A 20,043-nucleotide genomic window follows, 5' to 3' on the forward strand; every position below is an offset into this window, starting at 1 on the left:
ATGCTCTGATGCTCTGATGCTCTGATGATCTGATGATCTGATGATCTGATGCTCTGATGATCTGATGCTCTTATGCTCTGATGATCTGATGATCTGATGATCTGATGCTCTGATGCTCTGATGATCTGATGCTCTGATGATCTGATGCTCTGATGATCTGATGCTCTGATGATCTTATGATCTGATGATCTGATGCTCTGATGATCTGATGATCTGATGCTCTGATGATCTGATGATCTGATGATCTGATGATCTGATGCTCTGATGATCTGATGCTCTGATGATCTGATGATCTGATGCTCTGATGATCTGATGCTCTGATGCTCTGATGATCTGATGATCTGATGATCTGATGATCTGATGCTCTTATGATCTGATGATCTGATGATCTGATGCTCTTATGATCTGATGCTCTGATGATCTGATGCTCTGATGATCTGATGATCTGATGATCTGATGATCTGATGATCTGATGCTCTGATGATCTGATGCTCTGATGATCTGATGATCTGATGCTCTGATGATCTGATGCTCTGATGATCTGATGATCTGATGATCTGATGCTCTGATGATCTTATGATCTGATGATCTTATGATCTGATGCTCTGATGATCTGATGCTCTGATGCTCTGATGATCTGATGCTCTGATGATCTGATGATCTGATGCTCTTATGCTCTGATGAACTGATGATCTTATGATCTGATGATCTGATGCTCTGATGATCTTATGATCTGATGATCTTATGATCTGATGATCTTATGATCTGATGCTCTGATGATCTGATGCTCTGATGCTCTGATGATCTGATGCTCTGATGATCTGATGCTCTGATGATCTGATGCTCTGATGATCTGATGCTCTGATGATCTGATGCTCTGATGATCTGATGCTCTGATGATCTGATGATCTGATGATCTGATGCTCTGATGATCTTATGATCTGATGATCTGATGATCTGATGATCTTATGATCTGATGCTCTGATGATCTTATGATCTGATGCTCTGATGATCTTATGATCTGATGCTCAGATGATCTGATGCTCTGATGCTCTGATGCTCTGATGATCTGATGCTCTGATGATCTGATGCTCTGATGATCTGATGGTCAGATGGTCAGATGATCTGATGATCTGATGATCTGATGGTCAGATGGTCAGATGATCAGATGATCAGATGATCAGATGATCTGATGCTCTGATGCTCTGATGCTCTGATGCTCTGATGCTCTGATGATCTGATGCTCTGATGATCTGATGCTCTGATGATCTGATGCTCTGATGCTCTGATGATCTGATGCTCTGATGCTCTGATGATCTGATGCTCTGATGCTCTGATGATCTGATGATCTGATGCTCTGATGATCTGATGATCTGATGCTCTGATGATCTGATGATCTGATGATCTGATGATCTGATGCTCTTATGATCTGATGATCTGATGCTCTTATGATCTGATGCTCTGATGATCTGATGATCTTATGATCTGATGATCTGATGATCTTATGATCTTATGATCTGATGATCTGATGATCTTATGATCTGATGATCTGATGATCTGATGCTCTGATGATCTGATGATCTGATGATCTGATGATCTGATGCTCTGATGATCTGATGCTCTGATGATCTGATGCTCTGATGCTCTGATGCTCTGATGATCTGATGATCTGATGATCTGATGCTCTGATGCTCTGATGATCTGATGCTCTGATGATCTGATGATCTGATGATCTGATGCTCTGATGATCTGATGCTCTGATGATCTGATGCTCTGATGATCTTATGATCTGATGCTCTGATGATCTTATGATCTGATGCTCTGATGATCTTATGATCTGATGCTCAGATGATCTGATGCTCTGATGCTCTGATGCTCTGATGATCTGATGCTCTGATGATCTGATGCTCTGATGCTCTGATGATCTGATGGTCAGATGGTCAGATGATCTGATGATCTGATGGTCAGATGGTCAGATGGTCAGATGATCAGATGATCAGATGATCTGATGATCTGATGCTCTGATGCTCTTATGATCTGATGGCGCTTTAGGCTAGCAGTGTCCCCTCCTTCCAGTCTTTGTGCTTTGTGTCCAGTACTGGACCTCTCTTTGTGCTGGACACACCATAGACTGTATGTAAGAAATGGATGTAGTGTTTATTATGTCACCCATTGGTTTGTGGACGTTTTGAAGCCTCCAGTTCAGCGTTTTGTCCGTCGCCATCTTGACTTTTTTGCAACCAGTGAACCCCGCTAGCTAACCTGAATCAAACTGTCAGCGAAACAGATTAGCTAACCCTGAAATGAACTGCTGTACCTGCTGTTAGCTACGTCTTTTAGCTGCTAAACTGACCCGTCAGAAAATCTGATCCTGACTGTTTTAGCTACAAAAAAGATCCGTTAGCTGACATGACTGATTCAAAAACTGTTTAGTCATCAAACTGACCCGCAAGCTAAACTGAATCAAATTCTGAATCCCGTCTGGTCACTGCATGCTAACCTGACCCGTTAGCTAATAGGAACTGAACTGTGTTCGCTGCTGAAATGACCCGTTAGCTATAACCTGAACCAAACTGATCTGACCTCTAACTATTTTAGTTGTGCTGACCCAAAGGTTCAACCGAATCAAGGTGTTGCTCCCTGACTGGCTTGTAAGCTAACCTGAATGGAACCGTTTAGCACTGACGTTAGCTTTAACCAAACAGCTTTAGCTGCTAAACTGAACTGATATGAACCAAATTGTTACGTTAGCATATGAACAGAGCTGTTTCGTACTTGACGAAAATAAGAAAATGTCACGTCCAATGTATCTAACTACTATTTGTGCACTTTAAAATTTGAATTCAAACTTCTTACAAATTTGCATCAGTATGTCGTTATTTCGGAGTCCCTTTTTCTCGGTTTATTGCCGTTACGTCGCAGCCAGATCAGTTTGTTTTGTGTTCATACAGCTGTAGTAAACAATACAGCTCGATAAAATACACGGAGCTCCTCCGGACTGTGTTATGAACCAGACATGACGGCGTTTCGTGTCCCGGGATATCTGGGACTTCCACAACAAGTACTAATCAGAAATAGAGGTTATTTTTTCCATGTTGATGGTGGAAATACATTGGGGACAGTCGTACGGCTTCCAGGGCGATAAGCCGGCGCATTTTGTGCGAATGGGGCGATTCACGCGAATGACCACAAATGCTCCCTGGCGAGTGAACGCACCGCGAATTATTGGCGGCGCGTTCACTCGCGGGTTTGGTGTCAACACACCTTAAGAAAATCCTGAATACTTGAGAAGAGTTAGTAGAGAACTAATATTGAATGTAAGGAACATGTCCGGATCCAGAGCTAGGTCCAGTTGATGTTCAGGGTGATTCAATTACAGATTACCTTTGTTCCACTCGGCCCTCTCTGTCATTGATCTGCTCTCTGCTGCCAATATAGTTTCCCGCTGAGGACGCTGGAGGTCCAGTAAAACTGACCGGAGTGTTTTTTTTATCACAAAGAGACTCTGAGCTCCAACACACTCATTCAGCAAATTACTGTCAGAGATTCATCTCAGGCGTCGTATCGCAGTTCATTAAAACTGAAACTAAGGGGACAATTAGCTTTCATCACACTGGTGCTTTTGCATGTTTTAGCCCATTAACTGCACATCACTTTTAGGGATGAAAGTAACAAATTTACTTTTGTACCATTTTTGGACTTTTTTTTTTAGCTGAGCATCAAACAAACATAAAATCATAAAATGAAGTAGTTTCTGTTTCGTGCTTCCTCTCACACAAACCGTCCTTCCCTCCTGCCCACTCTCTAATCTCCTCCTCTTGCTCCTCCTCTTCCTCCTCTTCCTCCTCCTCTTCCTCCTCCTCCTCTTGCTCCTCCTCTTCCTCCTCTTCCTCCTCCTCTTCCTCCTCCTCCTCTTCCTCCTCCTCCTCTTGCTCCTCCTCCTCTTCCGCCTCCTCCTCCTCCTCTTCCTCCTCCTCTTCCTCCTCCTCCTCCTCTTCCTCCTCCTATTCCTCCTCCTCCTCGTCTCACTACCTGTGATTAATGGCTCCGTACGATGAGAGGTGAAGAGGCCGCATGAGGCAACAACCGGCAACCTGTGTGTATACGTGTGTACGTGTGTGTGTGTGTGTGTATACGTGTGTACGTGTGTGTGTGTGTGTGTGTGTGTGTTTGTGTTTGCAACAGCAGCCTTGCAGCAGGGAGACAGAAACATATTGTCCCACATTTACAATTATTATCTACCTGCCGGTATTTGTCCGTCTGTCTTCTGTCTGTGTTCTTCTTTGGGCTGTTTTTGTTCTGTAGTTCTTTTAAAGATCCAACTGAAGTAAATTGTACTTCATGAAAAACTGTTCAGCTGATTTTTTCTTCCATCAGCTGTGTTTACATATTTATAAATATATATATATATATATATATATATATATATTGATATACATCAGAGATGTGATGACGTAGAACAACGTCAAGCTTCATAAATGAAGTTTGACGGTCAGAAGGCAGATTGTAATCGATAGCTGTTCACATACTGAGTGTTCATGCTCTGGACTCAGAAACGCTTCGTCTCCTACAAACACGTGCGGGAGAAGCTGATTGGTTGCGAGAGGTCAAGTTTCCTCTTTACAGAAACATCATTTGTAAATGTGCCACCGTCACTTTTGCTGTTATAGATTATAACTCATAGCCGGGACGCACAAACAAATGATTTCACGATTACATTTTCAACATGACAGTCTTCTTCAGTTTTAATGCACAATAACAATTAATATAAATCAGATGCTGTACAGACAGTATAATGTACATCCTGTAAATAATCATCATTATTTCGAACTTACAGAACACTTGTATGTAGATGTTTTATTTATGATTTTATTGTTGGTCATTGGTGCTTTTTTATAATCTCTATCTATATAATATTAATATTTATATATTTGTTTATTTACAACTACTTGTTCACTACAGTTCTGTCTGTTCTTTACAAATAGCATGCAAAATACATAAACGATTAAATAAGTAGAGTCAAGTTGTTTGTTGGTGCACACCAACCTGTCCAATGAAAGAGATTCTGTTGTTCCCAAAGACACCAACATGTAGTCAGCATCTACCAACACCTCGATAGCATGTCGCCAAAAGTCAATGGTCAGAAATATTGAAATGAACATCATTAAAAACACGTTTGAGAGGTTTCTGATCAACCCGTTGACCGACGATGTGACTGTGTTTCTTAAAGGTACGGCGACATGGTTCCCAACACCATCGCGGGGAAGATCTTCGGCTCCATCTGCTCGCTCAGCGGCGTTCTGGTGATCGCTCTACCGGTGCCGGTCATCGTGTCCAACTTCAGCCGGATCTACCACCAGAACCAGAGAGCGGACAAGATCAGAGCGCAGCAGGTCGGGTTACACAAACTGTCTCTTCTAGCTGATTCTACGTCAGGGTTCATTGTTACTTACCTTATTAAATTAACTTAATTAAAGTTCCTAATATAAGTCTTAAGGATCTACACATAGACGGGAGCTGTTAAAGCTACAGTTAGCGTGATAACACACACAGTTCTGTACGTTAACATGCAAAACCGAAGTTTATGGATTTGATTAAAATAAAACTTAAAAAGTCGAAGCAACCTTTTTAAAACAATTTTAGTGACCATATTAATCGGACCGCACATAGAATATCTGAAATATTATAAATAGTACTGAAAATAAATACTTAAAGATATATATATATATATATCAGGGACAATGATGACAATACATGAAAAATCATATAAATTGTGTTTCACAGTTTGGTTTAGGAAACATAAACGTTACAAAAAGTACATCATTTCAAAAATATAGTTTTTTATTTATAAATATATTTCCCAAAAATAAACAGCAGTTTCACATGATTTCAATTTTTAGCAGCAAAAACAAAACCGTACACAAAAATTACACAAATGTGAACTGAACAAAATGACTTGACTACAGTAGTTTAAATCCACCAACACATTCAGTTATATCTGTTGTTTTGGTTATTATTCATCAGCTACACAGAATCTGAGACTTTTTCCAACAAAGAAAATACTGTAGACCAACAGGAAACCTTTGACATGTTAATAGTCTTTCTTCATCATCATCATCATCATCATCCTCATCTTCACCGCTCATCCTGTCCAATCAGACGAGACAATATCAACCTTCAAACCAGACGATAGATGGAGTCAGATCGTCTTTACCTGAATGCTCCTGTACACTATGTGTGTGTGTGTGTGTGTGTGTGTGTGTGTGTGTTTAATGCTGACGGTGCTGTTTTCCTGTCTGTGTTCTGTCCGACAGAAAGTGCGCATGGCTCGGATCCGCATGGCGAAGAAAGGAACAGTCAACGCCTTCCTCCAGTACAAAACGGACCGAGCCCTCGGGGTGAGATGCACACACACACACACACACACACACACACACACTGACAGCCGATAGTTTCTCACTATCGAGCAGGAAGGCTGGAGTACAGTCCAGTTAACTCAGACAGTGATGGGAACAGATAGAAAGTGAGTCAGCGAGGTGAGGAGACTTGAAGTTATATTTATGAGTATTATAGTTGGAGGTGGACTGTGTCTCTGAATCAGGGATCAGTTGGTAAACTTGTGTTCTGCTCACGAGAAGTGAACATGTGAAAGCATTAAAGTAAACACAGGAAGTCCTAATATATACAGACAGACAGACAGATAAGGAGCTGCTGACTTTGCACTTTGGAATTCCATCAGAGAAGCTTTTTCCCAACAGCAACTTGGCAACACAGCAATGAAACCAGGTTAGCTCCATTAGCACGGAGACAGGCAGGCAGACGGACGGACACAGCGGTCTCCTGTGTTTAGTTTAAAATACAGAATCAGAACCAGCATGTAATCTGGAATAAGGACACATTTTAATATTCATATATTTATATACTGGTGGAGAGGATAGAAGAATAGAAGCCGTGAATGAACGTTGTCTGAATGAACGTGAGCGCATCAGCAGGGAGCTCTACTCTACTCTACTCTACGCTACACTCTACTCGACTCTACTCTACTCTACTCTACTCTACTCTCTACTCTACTCTACTCTCTACACTCTACTCTACGCTACGCTACTCTACTCTACTCTACTCTACTCTCTACACTCTACTCTACGCTACGCTACTCTACTCTACTCTACACTCTACTCTACTCTACGCTACTCTACTCTACTCTACTCTACTCTACTCTCTACACTCTACTCTACTCTACTCTACTCTCTACACTCTACTCTACGCTACTCTACTCTACTCTACTCTACTCTCTACACTCTACTCTACGCTACGCTACTCTACTCTACTCTACACTCTACTCTACTCTACGCTACTCTACTCTCTACACTCTACTCTACTCTACTCTCTACACTCTACTCTACTCTACGCTACTCTACTCTACTCTACTCTACGCTACTCTACGCTACTCTACACTCTACTCTACTCTACTCTCTACACTCTACTCTACGCTACTCTACGCTACTCTACTCTACTCTACACTCTACTCTACTCTACTCTCTACACTCTACTCTACGCTACTCTACTCTACGCTACTCTACTCTACTCTACTCTACGCTACTCTACTCTACGCTACGCTACTCTACTCTACGCTACTCTACTCTACTCTCTACACTCTACTCTACTCTCTACACTCTACTCTACTCTACTCTCTACACTCTACGCTACGCTACTCTACTCTACGCTACTCTACTCTCTACTCTATGCTACTCTACTCGCTACACTACTCTACTCTACTCTCTACTCAACGCTACACTCTACTCTACTCTACTCTACTCTACGCTACTCTACACTCTACTCTTCTCTACACTCTACTCTCTACACTCTACTCTACTCTACTCTCTACACTCTACGCTACGCTACTCTACACTACTCTACTCTACTCTCTACTCTATGCTACTCTACTCTCTACACTACTCTACTCTACTCTCTACTCTACGCTACACTCTACTCTACTCTACTCTACTCTACGCTACTCTACGCTACTCTACGCTACTCTACTCTCTACTCTACGCTACTCTACGCTACACTCTACTCTACTCTACGCTACTCTACTCTCTACTCTACTCTCTACTCTACGCTACTCTACTCTACTCTACTCTACTCTACGCTACTCTACTCTCTACTCTACTCTCTACTCTACGCTACTCTACTCTACTCTACTCTACTCTACTCTCTACTCTCTACTCTACGCTACTCTACTCTACTCTCTACACTCTACTCTACGCTACGCTACTCTACTCTACTCTACTCTACTCTCTACACTCTACTCTACGCTACGCTACTCTACTCTACTCTACACTCTACTCTACTCTACGCTACTCTACTCTACTCTACTCTACTCTACTCTCTACACTCTACTCTACTCTACTCTACTCTCTACACTCTACTCTACGCTACGCTACTCTACTCTACTCTACTCTCTACACTCTACTCTACGCTACGCTACTCTACTCTACTCTACACTCTACTCTACTCTACGCTACTCTACTCTCTACACTCTACTCTACTCTACTCTAGTAGAGTGTAGAGAGTAGAGTAGAGTAGAGAGTAGAGTAGAGTAGAGTAGAGTAGAGTCGAGTAGAGTGTAGCGTAGAGTAGAGTAGAGTAGAGCTCCCTGCTGATGCGCTCACGTTCATTCAGACAACGTTCATTCACGGCTTCTATTCTTCTATCCTCTCCACCAGTATATAAATATATGAATATTAAAATGTGTCCTTATTCCAGATTACATGCTGGTTCTGATTCTGTATTTTTATAAGGTGGTATTTCAGCTGAAGGACAGCAGTGAAGGCCCAGGTATAAAATGCTCAGTGAAACTCACCAACACGTCATCAACACAGACACAACTTTCCAGGACTTCCACAACACTTACTAACCATCAAAACTGGGTATTTCAGTCATGGTTAACAAAATGTTGTTGGTATGGTGGTAAGCCCCGCCTCCTCTCCAGCGAGAATGACCCAAATAAACCCAAATTCCCTGCAGGTCAAACTCGTGTGAGTACCGCGAGGCAAAAACACACCATAAAGTACCTAAATGTCCATTTTATGCAGATGACACCATTTTATATGTCAACTCAGACTCTCGTCTTCAGTTTGCCTTTGATGTTTTACATTTATCTCTTTCTAATGAGACTTGTTTTAAAGTACCTGGTGTTCTCTACAGCCATCAACATTTGGCTCAAAAATGTTGAATCAAAGGGCTTACTCATAGAAATAATCATCTCATGATATTTATCGAAACTTTTCTTGACAACTAGAAGATCCAATAACATCATATTAAATTAAATATTCTAATGTTGGCAGAACTAGTTTCTGGTATTCTGCTCCTTTTAAGTGGACTGAACTACAAACTGCTCTCAAACAGGATTCATTCATTCCTCTTGGTGTTTTTAAAACGTTAGTGATTTTTGAATGTTGTGTAAACTTGTTCTTTGATTTTGTGTGTGTTCAGGACAGTGACACAGCGGCTCTGTGTATGAAGAACAGATCAGCGTTCGAGCATCAACACAACCACCTGCTGCACTGTCTGGAGAAGACGACGGTGAGGATCTGAAGTTCAGATCTGCTTTCAGTCTCTGGTGGAGCTTAAAGACACCTTCAGCGTGTCGTTATCTTTGCAGGCAGCCTCGATATAAACTCAGGCTTCCACTGGAGGTTCCTGATTACTTACTTTCATGTTTAAATTGAAAGTTTCTTATTGAGTTGGCAAAACAATGTCTTTAAAATGATCTTCCTCTGTCATAGAAATGTACATTTTGAAATGTATATTTTACTAAATCTTCTCATCCATGTCGTTAGAAGTTGAAAGCAAAATCTTTAAAACTTCTTCAAATGTTTCAATTCAACTTTTTTAAGAAGCTGTTAATCTCAGTGTCTCCCTTCATCTCCTCACAGAACCACGAGTTCACCAACGAGATGAACTACAGCGAGTTGTGCATGACGGAGTCGGTGGGCTACAGGACCAGTCGCAGCACCTCCCTGTCCAGCCAGCAGGGGGCGCAGAACAACTCCACCGGCTGCTGCCCCCGCCGGGCCCGGAGGAGAGCCGCCATGCGACTGGCCAACTCCACGGTGTCCGTCAGCCGGGGCAGCGTCCAGGAGCTGGACACCCTGCACATCAAGTCCACCTCCATCACACCACAAACGTACATGAGCTCACACAACTGGAGAGAAGACACGCAGATAAAGAAATAAAGCACGATGAGAAGAAATGAACTTCAGATCGAATTTGGTTCTGAGATTAGAAATAAACTAAAAGGGGTCCAACACAGAGCCTTGATGTACTCCATCTTTACTGCGTTTTAATGGTTATTTTACCGTTAAAAACACATCTTTCAGATAATTAAGACTTGAACTGACTTATTACAACAGTTGCTAGCAGAAGCAGCTTCATTTAAGCCTCAAGATGAGCAGAAATAATTTGCTCAAGTTGGCGCATTTTCCGTTTAACGCAAACTTTCCCTCAGCTTCTAACATCCAGGAAGACATAGCGGAAGAAAAAAAGGTTTCATTGTGTTTTGAGAAATGCTAAATTATACTGCACATCATTAACATATTTGTATTCCGTTCCAAGAAAACAGAGAATTCCAATTTCTATTTGACTTAGAAAGCATAATTTAAACGCTGCAGCACTGACGGGGTTCACTGCATCCTTTCAACGTTTTCTTGGTTCCTCATTTGAAATTAAAACAGTTTGTTTCTCTCCTCAGTCGTTCCAGTCTGAACGCCCAGATGAGCGACCTGAAGCTGAACTGCGGGGAACCAGATTTCACCGCCGCCATCATCAGCATCCCGACGCCGCCCGCCAACACGCCCGACGAGAGCCTGCCGCCGTCGCCCGCCTCGATCCCCGGCATCCTGCGCAACAGCCAGGCCACCGCCTACACCCACGACACCTTCAAGATCTCCTCCTTATAACCTCCGACCACGCCCCCCCCGGACACCCACAGCCAACCTCCCTGTGAGCTCTGAACCTCCTGTGGATCCTCTGATCCTGATGCCCGGGCGCCGCTAGCTGAGATCTGGAGGACGCTTGTTGCTTTTCACTTCCTCTCACTATTGTTGTGGATTAACGGAGACACAAGGGACAAAATTACCATAACAGGAGCTGAGAAATCAAGCAAAAATCAATGGTAAGGAATTTGTAAAGAAACCCCCCCCCCCCTTCCCATTCATTTTACCCCAACACGCACTTTTGGGCGGGTTCATCTAATGGAAACGATGCCAAGACTCCCAAAGAAAGACATCAAGCCCCCTGAAAACCAACCGGCAGGTTTCATTGGGTCAGTTCTTTGCATCTCTACGGGTACCACATGGCTGCGAGGACAATGGGCTTGTATTTCAGTCTGAACCTGGTGTGAAAGGACCGAGTGGTTTTGGTCTTGACAGTGAAAACCTGAAGGACTGTAGACCAGCTGGAGGATCATTCAGACTCAACTGTTTCAGAGTCAAACTCATCTGTGATCGGATAAAGACGAGACCATCTGCAGGCAACCAGGCGACCCTGAGCGGCTTCCGACTCTTTGATTTGTTTGGATGCTGTTGTGGGGGAACAGGTGACAGTAATCAGGCCGATTCAGCTGCACGATGATACTTGAGGTTTGGTGATATTAACTTCTGATTGCTGTGAGTGAAGTATTGGACCTCTTATGTGTAAAGGTTGTAGGGTTAAACCCCACAAAAAGGGTTGTGACGTCTTAGCAGAGGATGATTCTGAAGTCTGTACGGATGATCTCTCCACTGGCTCTGATGCAGCAGCTTCAGGTCACAGTGTTCAGAACTCTCCAGTCTGGTTGTACGAGGCGAACGAACACGAAGGACCATCCAGACGCTGCTGAAACGCAGCAATCTTAACACGTGAACCCGGACTCAACTGGGCTTAACTGATCTATGCTGAATACTGTTCACTACACTGAGCTGGTCCTAAGGAGCTGAACTGGACTCAAAGGACGTACCTGTTGTTTTCTAAATGGGACTGTAGAGAGAAAAAGGGTTAAATGAGGGATTCTGGATCAATCTGGTCTGATGTGGACTCGTCTGGTCCGGCTGTAGCTCACAAGTGTTAGACGTCCAGAGGAACGAAAGCCTTTTACTTAAAATATGCAACATTACAACAAGCAGGAAAATAGCATCAACATGAAGAGAATAATAATAATAACAATAGTAATATGTGTGTTATAACAGTACAGTAATCATTGCAGGGAGCATCATTGTTCTGTGATCTCTTCAGCGAGAGAGAGAACACAACAAGTATTCTGCAATAGATTTGAATGGGAAAGAGAAGCGCGACGCCACAACGGCTCTTCAGCATTTAAGTCACGTTCGTCCCGATGAGGTGCATTCTGGGAGAAAAAAAGGTTTGTTCTGAACACATTCATGAAGAAGTTACTTCAGTTGTATTCATCAATGATGCTCCATAACTTCAGCACCTCAGTGGCTGATCAAAAGATCTAAAAGAGATTGTATTTAATCTTGTGCACACAAATAATTTAAATAATTCACGAACTAGTATTAGTATGTGAGTATGTGAGTATAAGTGCAACGAACGTCAGCAAGTTACAACGAACGAGAACCAACACACACAAAAACAACGTAGGCCAAGTTGACTTTAATTTCTGGAGCTTCCACCAATGAATGGAAGGATGTCATGAAAATAAAGTGGTATTAATAAGAATAAGAAGCAGCAAATGCCAGTAAACGGAACCAGATCAATCAATGTGACGCTCTCCTTCACCACGTCACCTCCTCTGGGTCAGCATCAGTCCCTCACTGTGCTCCTCCTGCAGCGTGTCTTCCATCAGTCCGTCCACATCATGAGATACAGGACTGCTGGACTAGACAGGAACACCATAGTGAGATACAGGACTGCTGGACTAGACAGGAACACCATAGTGAGATACAGGACTGCTGGACTAGACAGGAACATCATAGTGAGATACAGGACTGCTGGACTGGACAGGAACACCATAGTGAGATACAGGACTGCTGGACTAGACAGGAACACCATAGTGAGATACAGGACTGCTGGACGGGACAGGAACACCATAGTGAGATACAGGACTGCTGGACTAGACAGGAACACCATAGTGAGATACAGGACTGCTGGACGGGACAGGAACACCATAGTGAGATACAGGACTGCTGGACTGGACAGGAACACCATAGTGAGATACAGGACTGCTGGACGGGACAGGAACACCATAGTGAGATACAGGACTGCTGGACTAGACAGGAACACCATAGTGAGATACAGGACTGCTGGACTGGACAGGAACACCATAGTGAGATACAGGACTGCTGGACGGGACAGGAACACCATGGTGAGATACAGGACTGCTGGACGGGACAGGAACACCATAGTGAGATACAGGACTGCTGGACTAGACAGGAACATCATAGTGAGATACAGGACTGCTGGACGGGACAGGAACACCATAGTGAGATACAGGACTGCTGGACTAGACAGGAACACCATAGTGAGATACAGGACTGCTGGACTAGACAGGAACATCATAGTGAGATACAGGACTGCTGGACTAGACAGGAACACCATAGTGAGATACAGGACTGCTGGACTAGACAGGAACATCATAGTGAGATACAGGACTGCTGGACTAGACAGGAACATCATAGTGAGATACAGGACTGCTGGACTAGACAGGAACACCATAGTGAGATACAGGACTGCTGGACTAGACAGGAACATCATAGTGAGATACAGGACTGCTGGACTAGACAGGAACACCATAGTGAGATACAGGACTGCTGGACTAGACAGGAACATCATAGTGAGATACAGGACTGCTGGACTAGACAGGAACACCATAGTGAGATACAGGACTGCTGGACTAGACAGGAACATCATAGTGAGATACAGGACTGCTGGACTAGACAGGAACACCATAGTGAGATACAGGACTGCTGGACGGGACAGGAACACCATAGTGAGATACAGGACTGCTGGACTAGACAGGAACATCATAGTGAGATACAGGACTGCTGGACGGGACAGGAACACCATAGTGAGATACAGGACTGCTGGACTAGACAGGAACACCATAGTGAGATACAGGACTGCTGGACTAGACAGGAACATCATAGTGAGATACAGGACTGCTGGACTAGACAGGAACACCATAGTGAGATACAGGACTGCTGGACTAGACAGGAACATCATAGTGAGATACAGGACTGCTGGACTAGACAGGAACATCATAGTGAGATACAGGACTGCTGGACTAGACAGGAACACCATAGTGAGATACAGGACTGCTGGACTAGACAGGAACATCATAGTGAGATACAGGACTGCTGGACTAGACAGGAACATCATAGTGAGATACAGGACTGCTGGACGGGACAGGAACACCATAGTGAGATACAGGACTGCTGGATGGGACAGGAACACCATAGTGAGATACAGGACTGCTGGACTGGACAGGAACACCATAGTGAGATACAGGACTGCTGGACTGGACAGGAACACCATAGTGAGATACAGGACTGCTGGACTGGACAGGAACACCATAGTGAGATACAGGACTGCTGGACTAGACAGGAACACCATAGTGAGATACAGGACTGCTGGACTGGACAGGAACACCATAGTGAGATACAGGACTGCTGGACTAGACAGGAACACCATAGTGAGATACAGGACTGCTGGACTAGACAGGAACACCATAGTGAGATACAGGACTGCTGGACTAGACAGGAACATCATAGTGAGATACAGGACTGCTGGACTGGACAGGAACACCATAGTGAGATACAGGACTGCTGGACTGGACAGGAACACCATAGTGAGATACAGGACTGCTGGACTAGACAGGAAGACCATAGTGAGATACAGGACTGCTGGACTAGACAGGAACACCATAGTGAGATACAGGACTGCTGGACTAGACAGGAACACCATAGTGAGATACAGGACTGCTGGACTAGACAGGAACACCATAGTGAGATACAGGACTGCTGGACTAGACAGGAACACCATAGTGAGATACAGGACTGCTGGACTAGACAGGAACACCATAGTGAGATACAGGACTGCTGGACTAGACAGGAACATCATAGTGAGATACAGGACTGCTGGACTAGACAGGAACACCATAGTGAGATACAGGACTGCTGGACTAGACAGGAACACCATAGTGAGATACAGGACTGCTGGACGAGACAGGAACACCATAGTGAGATACAGGACTGCTGGACTAGACAGGAACACCATAGTGAGATACAGGACTGCTGGACTAGACAGGAACACCATAGTGAGATACAGGACTGCTGGACGGGACAGGAACACCATAGTGAGATACAGGACTGCTGGACTGGACAGGAACACCATAGTGAGATACAGGACTGCTGGACTAGACAGGAACACCATAGTGAGATACAGGACTGCTGGACTGGACAGGAACACCATAGTGAGATACAGGACTGCTGGACTGGACAGGAACACCATAGTGAGATACAGGACTGCTGGACTGGACAGGAACACCATAGTGAGATACAGGACTGCTGGACTAGACAGGAACACCATAGTGAGATACAGGACTGCTGGACTGGACAGGAACACCATAGTGAGATACAGGACTGCTGGACTGGACAGGAACACCATAGTGAGATACAGGACTGCTGGACTAGACAGGAACACCATAGTGAGATACAGGACTGCTGGACTGGACAGGAACACCCCAAACCTTCCACATCGTTTCACCTGTAAATCAGTTTTGTGGATTTTATTCATATTTTTCCGGACTGCTAGGAGAAGCAGTAGGAGCCATGCAGGGGTTACTGAACAGGCCTATCGGGCACAGACCCAGGGCCCAAAGTGTCAGGGGCCCCCCTGGTCTGCAGAATGTCTCTCAAACAGACATGTACTGACCAGGACTCACAGAGAGGTGCTGGGGCCTCATGTCTGGGCCCAGGAGCCCTTTGTCTCTCTGTCAGTGTTATCTCAGGGTTTTGTGATTTGCAGGTGAAAACATGTCTTAAAAAAGATTTATTTTCACACTGGATGTAGAAGAAGTAGAACGTTTCTCTAGATCTGAACCTTCATTGATGCCACGTCGATGTGATGAAGCTGAAGCAGCTCCTCCGTCTGTCCAGCAGTGAGAGAGAAGTCCGTCCATCATCAATGTGTCTCCTGACATGAACTCACACAGTAAAAGATTGATCATCCTCACAGTCCTCACGGCAGAAGAACGAAGGAGACGGACGTTTGACAGATTATATCTGAGGAGATGTAAATGTCAAGAGTCAAGAGAAGGTTGAGTCAGCCCAGATTCCTGTAGAGACGGACTGATGGTAGAACCCTGAGGAAGCAGCAGAACACAAGCGTTTCTATGCAGAAGCTTCTTTCTTGAGAGGCACAGGTGCAGAGTGTCCACGCAGTGATGCACAGGTGCATCTAGATGAATGTCCCTGCAGGTAGATGTCCACGCAGTGATGCACAGGTGCATCTAGATGAATGTCCCTGCAGGTAGATGTCCACGCAGTGATGCACAGGTGCATCTAGATGAATGTCCCTGCAGGTAGATGTCCACGCAGTGATGCACAGGTGTGTAGAAGACGATCTTCTCAGAGCGCACGCCGTCGGCCAGGCGTGACTTTCGGCTGAAGCGTTTCCTCGACCCGTTCACAGGAGACACAGACGAACAGACTGTAACATACTTTGTATCATAAACGTTCACCTGCATCTTCCAATCAAAATCCTCAAACCAAAAAATGAAATAAAAAAGAGCAGAAAGTCGTGCATGAGCCTCGTACAGTAGAAGTAGCACCACTGACCTTAGGAACCATATCAGAGAAGAAGAGACAGACGAACACACACCATAGTCTTCTTCATCCCTTCTGTTGCATGACCACTCATTATTTACTTCTCTCCTCTCATTGGTTGGTCCCCCCCCCCCCCCCCCCCCGAGACTTTTGAAAGACGAGTGTTTGCACCACGAGACGTGTACGTTTGAAGAATAAACAGATTATAGAAATGAATTTCAAAATAAAATCATTCAGGCATGTTCCTCGCCAGAATGAAAAGTGTGCGTGCGTGTGCGTGTGTGTGAGTGTGTGTGTGTGCGTGCGTGTGTGTGTGTGTGTGCGTGTGTGTGTGCGTGTATGATGAGCAGTCACATTATGCATGGATACCGTTATAGGTATTTTATCTGTTTTCTCCGGCGGTTTAAAGAGTCGACTGAACAGACGCTTCGTTCACTGGATGAAACTTTTCTCTTGTTTCAACGTTTATTTCATAAAGTCGTTCTTATTTAATATTGTTTTTAATGTTTCACTTTGTTCTGATGCTGTTCAGCAACATTTGTATCAAAATGATGAGTGTTAAATGCTGATTCAGCGGTTATTATTTAATCATCATTTTGAATGGAAGTTATTTCATCTCTGAATACTTTCCCTCTAATTAATAATCACAACTCTAAACAAAACATTCCAAGCACATAATTTGATCGCCTCTTTGACCTTCCACACAACAATGAAACAGCATTTATTTTATTTTAAACTGACTCATCAGAATTTTAAAGGACACATTTCAAAGTAATTGTCCCTTTAATCTTCCACACGACACGCGTGTTCAACACGTGTGTCGTGTTTCGGTCATGCACCTGGTTTGTAAATGTTATGTTCAAGGAAATGAAGTTACTAATTCCTGTAAGTTATTGTTCTGCAACTCTGGATCTATAGTGCTGCTGAAACAGCTTCTTTTATTGGATATGATTTTGAATGCGAGTGTCTGTCCATCTGAACAGCTGTTGAACTTCTGTTCTTCAGATCCAACACTGGTGTCACGTAGAAACATCATCACATGATGTGTTACAGGTTTCATCCCGTGAACTGATGGAGAGGAGTCTCAGAGAGACACGGAGCAGGAGGAAGGAGAGAACAGCATGAAAGCACAGAGGTGTATATTCCATTCCACTAATAAAGACAAGAAACCAGAACATCACCTGTTTGTTTGTGTCTGATTATATATATATATATGTATATATATATGTATGTATGTATGTTATATTACTGCTCAGGATAAACACACGAAGTGAGGTTTAGGATCAGTGGACTGAAGTCTAAACTGGTGCCGCAGCGCCCTCTAGTGGACAACATATCAGTTACAAGTCAGTCAATGTCGAGCTGTACTTTACCAAAGATCTAATAATCTCATTGATTAAAATGAAACTTTATTCACACATGATGTAATTATACAATTACTCCAGCTATATATATATATATATATATATATATATATATGTATATATATATACGTATATATATATATGTATATATATACGTATATATATATATATATACGTATATATATATATATATATACGTATATATATATATATATATATATATATATACGTATATATATATATACATATATATATATATATATACGTATATATATATATATATATACGTATATATATATATATATATATACGTATATATATATATATATATACGTATATATATATATATATATATACGTATATATATATATATACGTATATATATATATATATATATATATATATACGTATATATATGTATATATATATACGTATATATATATACATATATATATATATATATATACGTATATATATGTATATATATATACGTATATATATACATATATGTATTATGTAGTAAATAAGATGAGCTGCACTTTCACCAGTTTTCAACAATAACTTGATAAACACATAAGAATACAACAACATCATGTACACAGTATATTATTCAGAATAATGTGTACTTTTACTTTTGCTACTTAATGCTGGTACTTTTTTAAATTCAGGACGTGTACTTGTATCAGAGTATTTGTGGTACTTCTCCCTTCAGTACAATCAGAGAGCTCAGTCCCGCAGTGCATCATGGGAGAGCAGGTTATTCCCTCAGGTGTCTCTCAGGTGTTCAGTCGTTTCCTCGTTCTTTGTCACCGGATCTTTGTTGCTGCGGTCCGGTTCCTCCTCCGGTCTGAACCCGTTCACCCGGTACCGGTACCGACACCCGGGAGTTACAGACGAACCGTGAAGTGACTGAGGAGTTATCACCCGTGTGACGGACCCACCTGTTCACCTGTCGCCGCCATGTCAGCGGACGGTGACGGCAGCGCAGCGCGAGACTCTCCGGAGGAAGCACGCGACCAGGAGGCGGAATAAGTACTGTTAATAATCATAACAAGAGTTTCTTCACACAAAGATGGATTTCCTGGATTCAGGAGAGAAGTTCAAACCGAGAAAGGTGAGCCCCTCACCTGTACGTAATGTGACGTCACACAGCTCCGCCGGTTTCACCTCAGACCAGAACCAGGACCAGGACCAGGTTTCTGTCTGAAAACCTGGTCCTGTGGTCTGTACCGGTTCCTGTACAGGACCTGCTGGCTTTAATGGTGTAATTGATGAGTAATAATCCAATATTTAATATCTGTGATGTTTGTGATCCATTACAGTGAAACATTCCTCAGAGATAAAAGTGATCAATGAGATCTAGAAGATCACGTCACGCGATCAGCTGATTAATAATTCATCAGCTGACAGAAATCAAATCAATCGGCCGGTTTGAAGAAGTACCTGAACTTATCAGTACTGTACAATGTGTGGTACTTGTACTTTATACTTCTCCACTACACGTCCGAGTACTTCTTACTTCCACTACGTGTATTTAATAACTTTAGTTATTTTACAGATTCAGATTATTAAAACAAAATATAATCAACTAATAAATGATGTATTATTACCAATTAAACTAGCAGCAGTATATATATATATATATATATATATATATATATATATATATATATATATATATATATATATATATATTTATATATATATATATATATATTTATATAAATATATAAATAAATAAATGAGCTCCGCCTTCAAAGTGATGAACACATTAATACACATTCATAATTATAATACTATGATATAATAATCTGCATCATGAGTACTTTTACTAAAGTAAGTCATCTTTACTTGTA

General features: G+C 42.6%; 2 protein-coding genes across 3 annotated transcripts in view; both read left to right on the forward strand.

The window, feature by feature from the left end:
- The window catches only part of kcnd1 (potassium voltage-gated channel, Shal-related subfamily, member 1), a gene marked incomplete at both ends in the record, with an annotated part of 39,795 nt that extends 28,834 nt beyond the window's left edge, over positions 1–10,961 (forward strand). Inside the window, 5 exons of the mRNA XM_079272742.1 lie at positions 5,231–5,393; positions 6,315–6,398; positions 9,496–9,585; positions 9,939–10,189; positions 10,754–10,961. Coding sequence (XP_079128868.1) covers positions 5,231–5,393; positions 6,315–6,398; positions 9,496–9,585; positions 9,939–10,189; positions 10,754–10,961 — 796 coding nt within the window. The remainder of the gene's footprint in view (positions 1–5,230; positions 5,394–6,314; positions 6,399–9,495; positions 9,586–9,938; positions 10,190–10,753) is intronic.
- Positions 10,962–19,002: 8,041 nt separating this feature from the next.
- The window catches only part of LOC306781525 (suppressor of tumorigenicity 14 protein homolog), an 18,680-nt gene continuing 17,639 nt past the window's right edge, over positions 19,003–20,043 (forward strand). For both annotated transcript variants that reach the window (XM_079274418.1, XM_079274419.1), the window contains exon 1: positions 19,003–19,301. In XM_079274418.1, the coding sequence (XP_079130544.1) occupies positions 19,260–19,301 (42 nt within the window). In that variant the 5' untranslated portion in view covers positions 19,003–19,259. The remainder of the gene's footprint in view (positions 19,302–20,043) is intronic.

This window comes from Melanostigma gelatinosum (genome assembly GCF_949748355.1).
Source record: "Melanostigma gelatinosum genome assembly, chromosome: 8".
In the NCBI taxonomy this organism is placed as follows: domain Eukaryota; kingdom Metazoa; phylum Chordata; class Actinopteri; order Perciformes; family Zoarcidae; genus Melanostigma; species Melanostigma gelatinosum.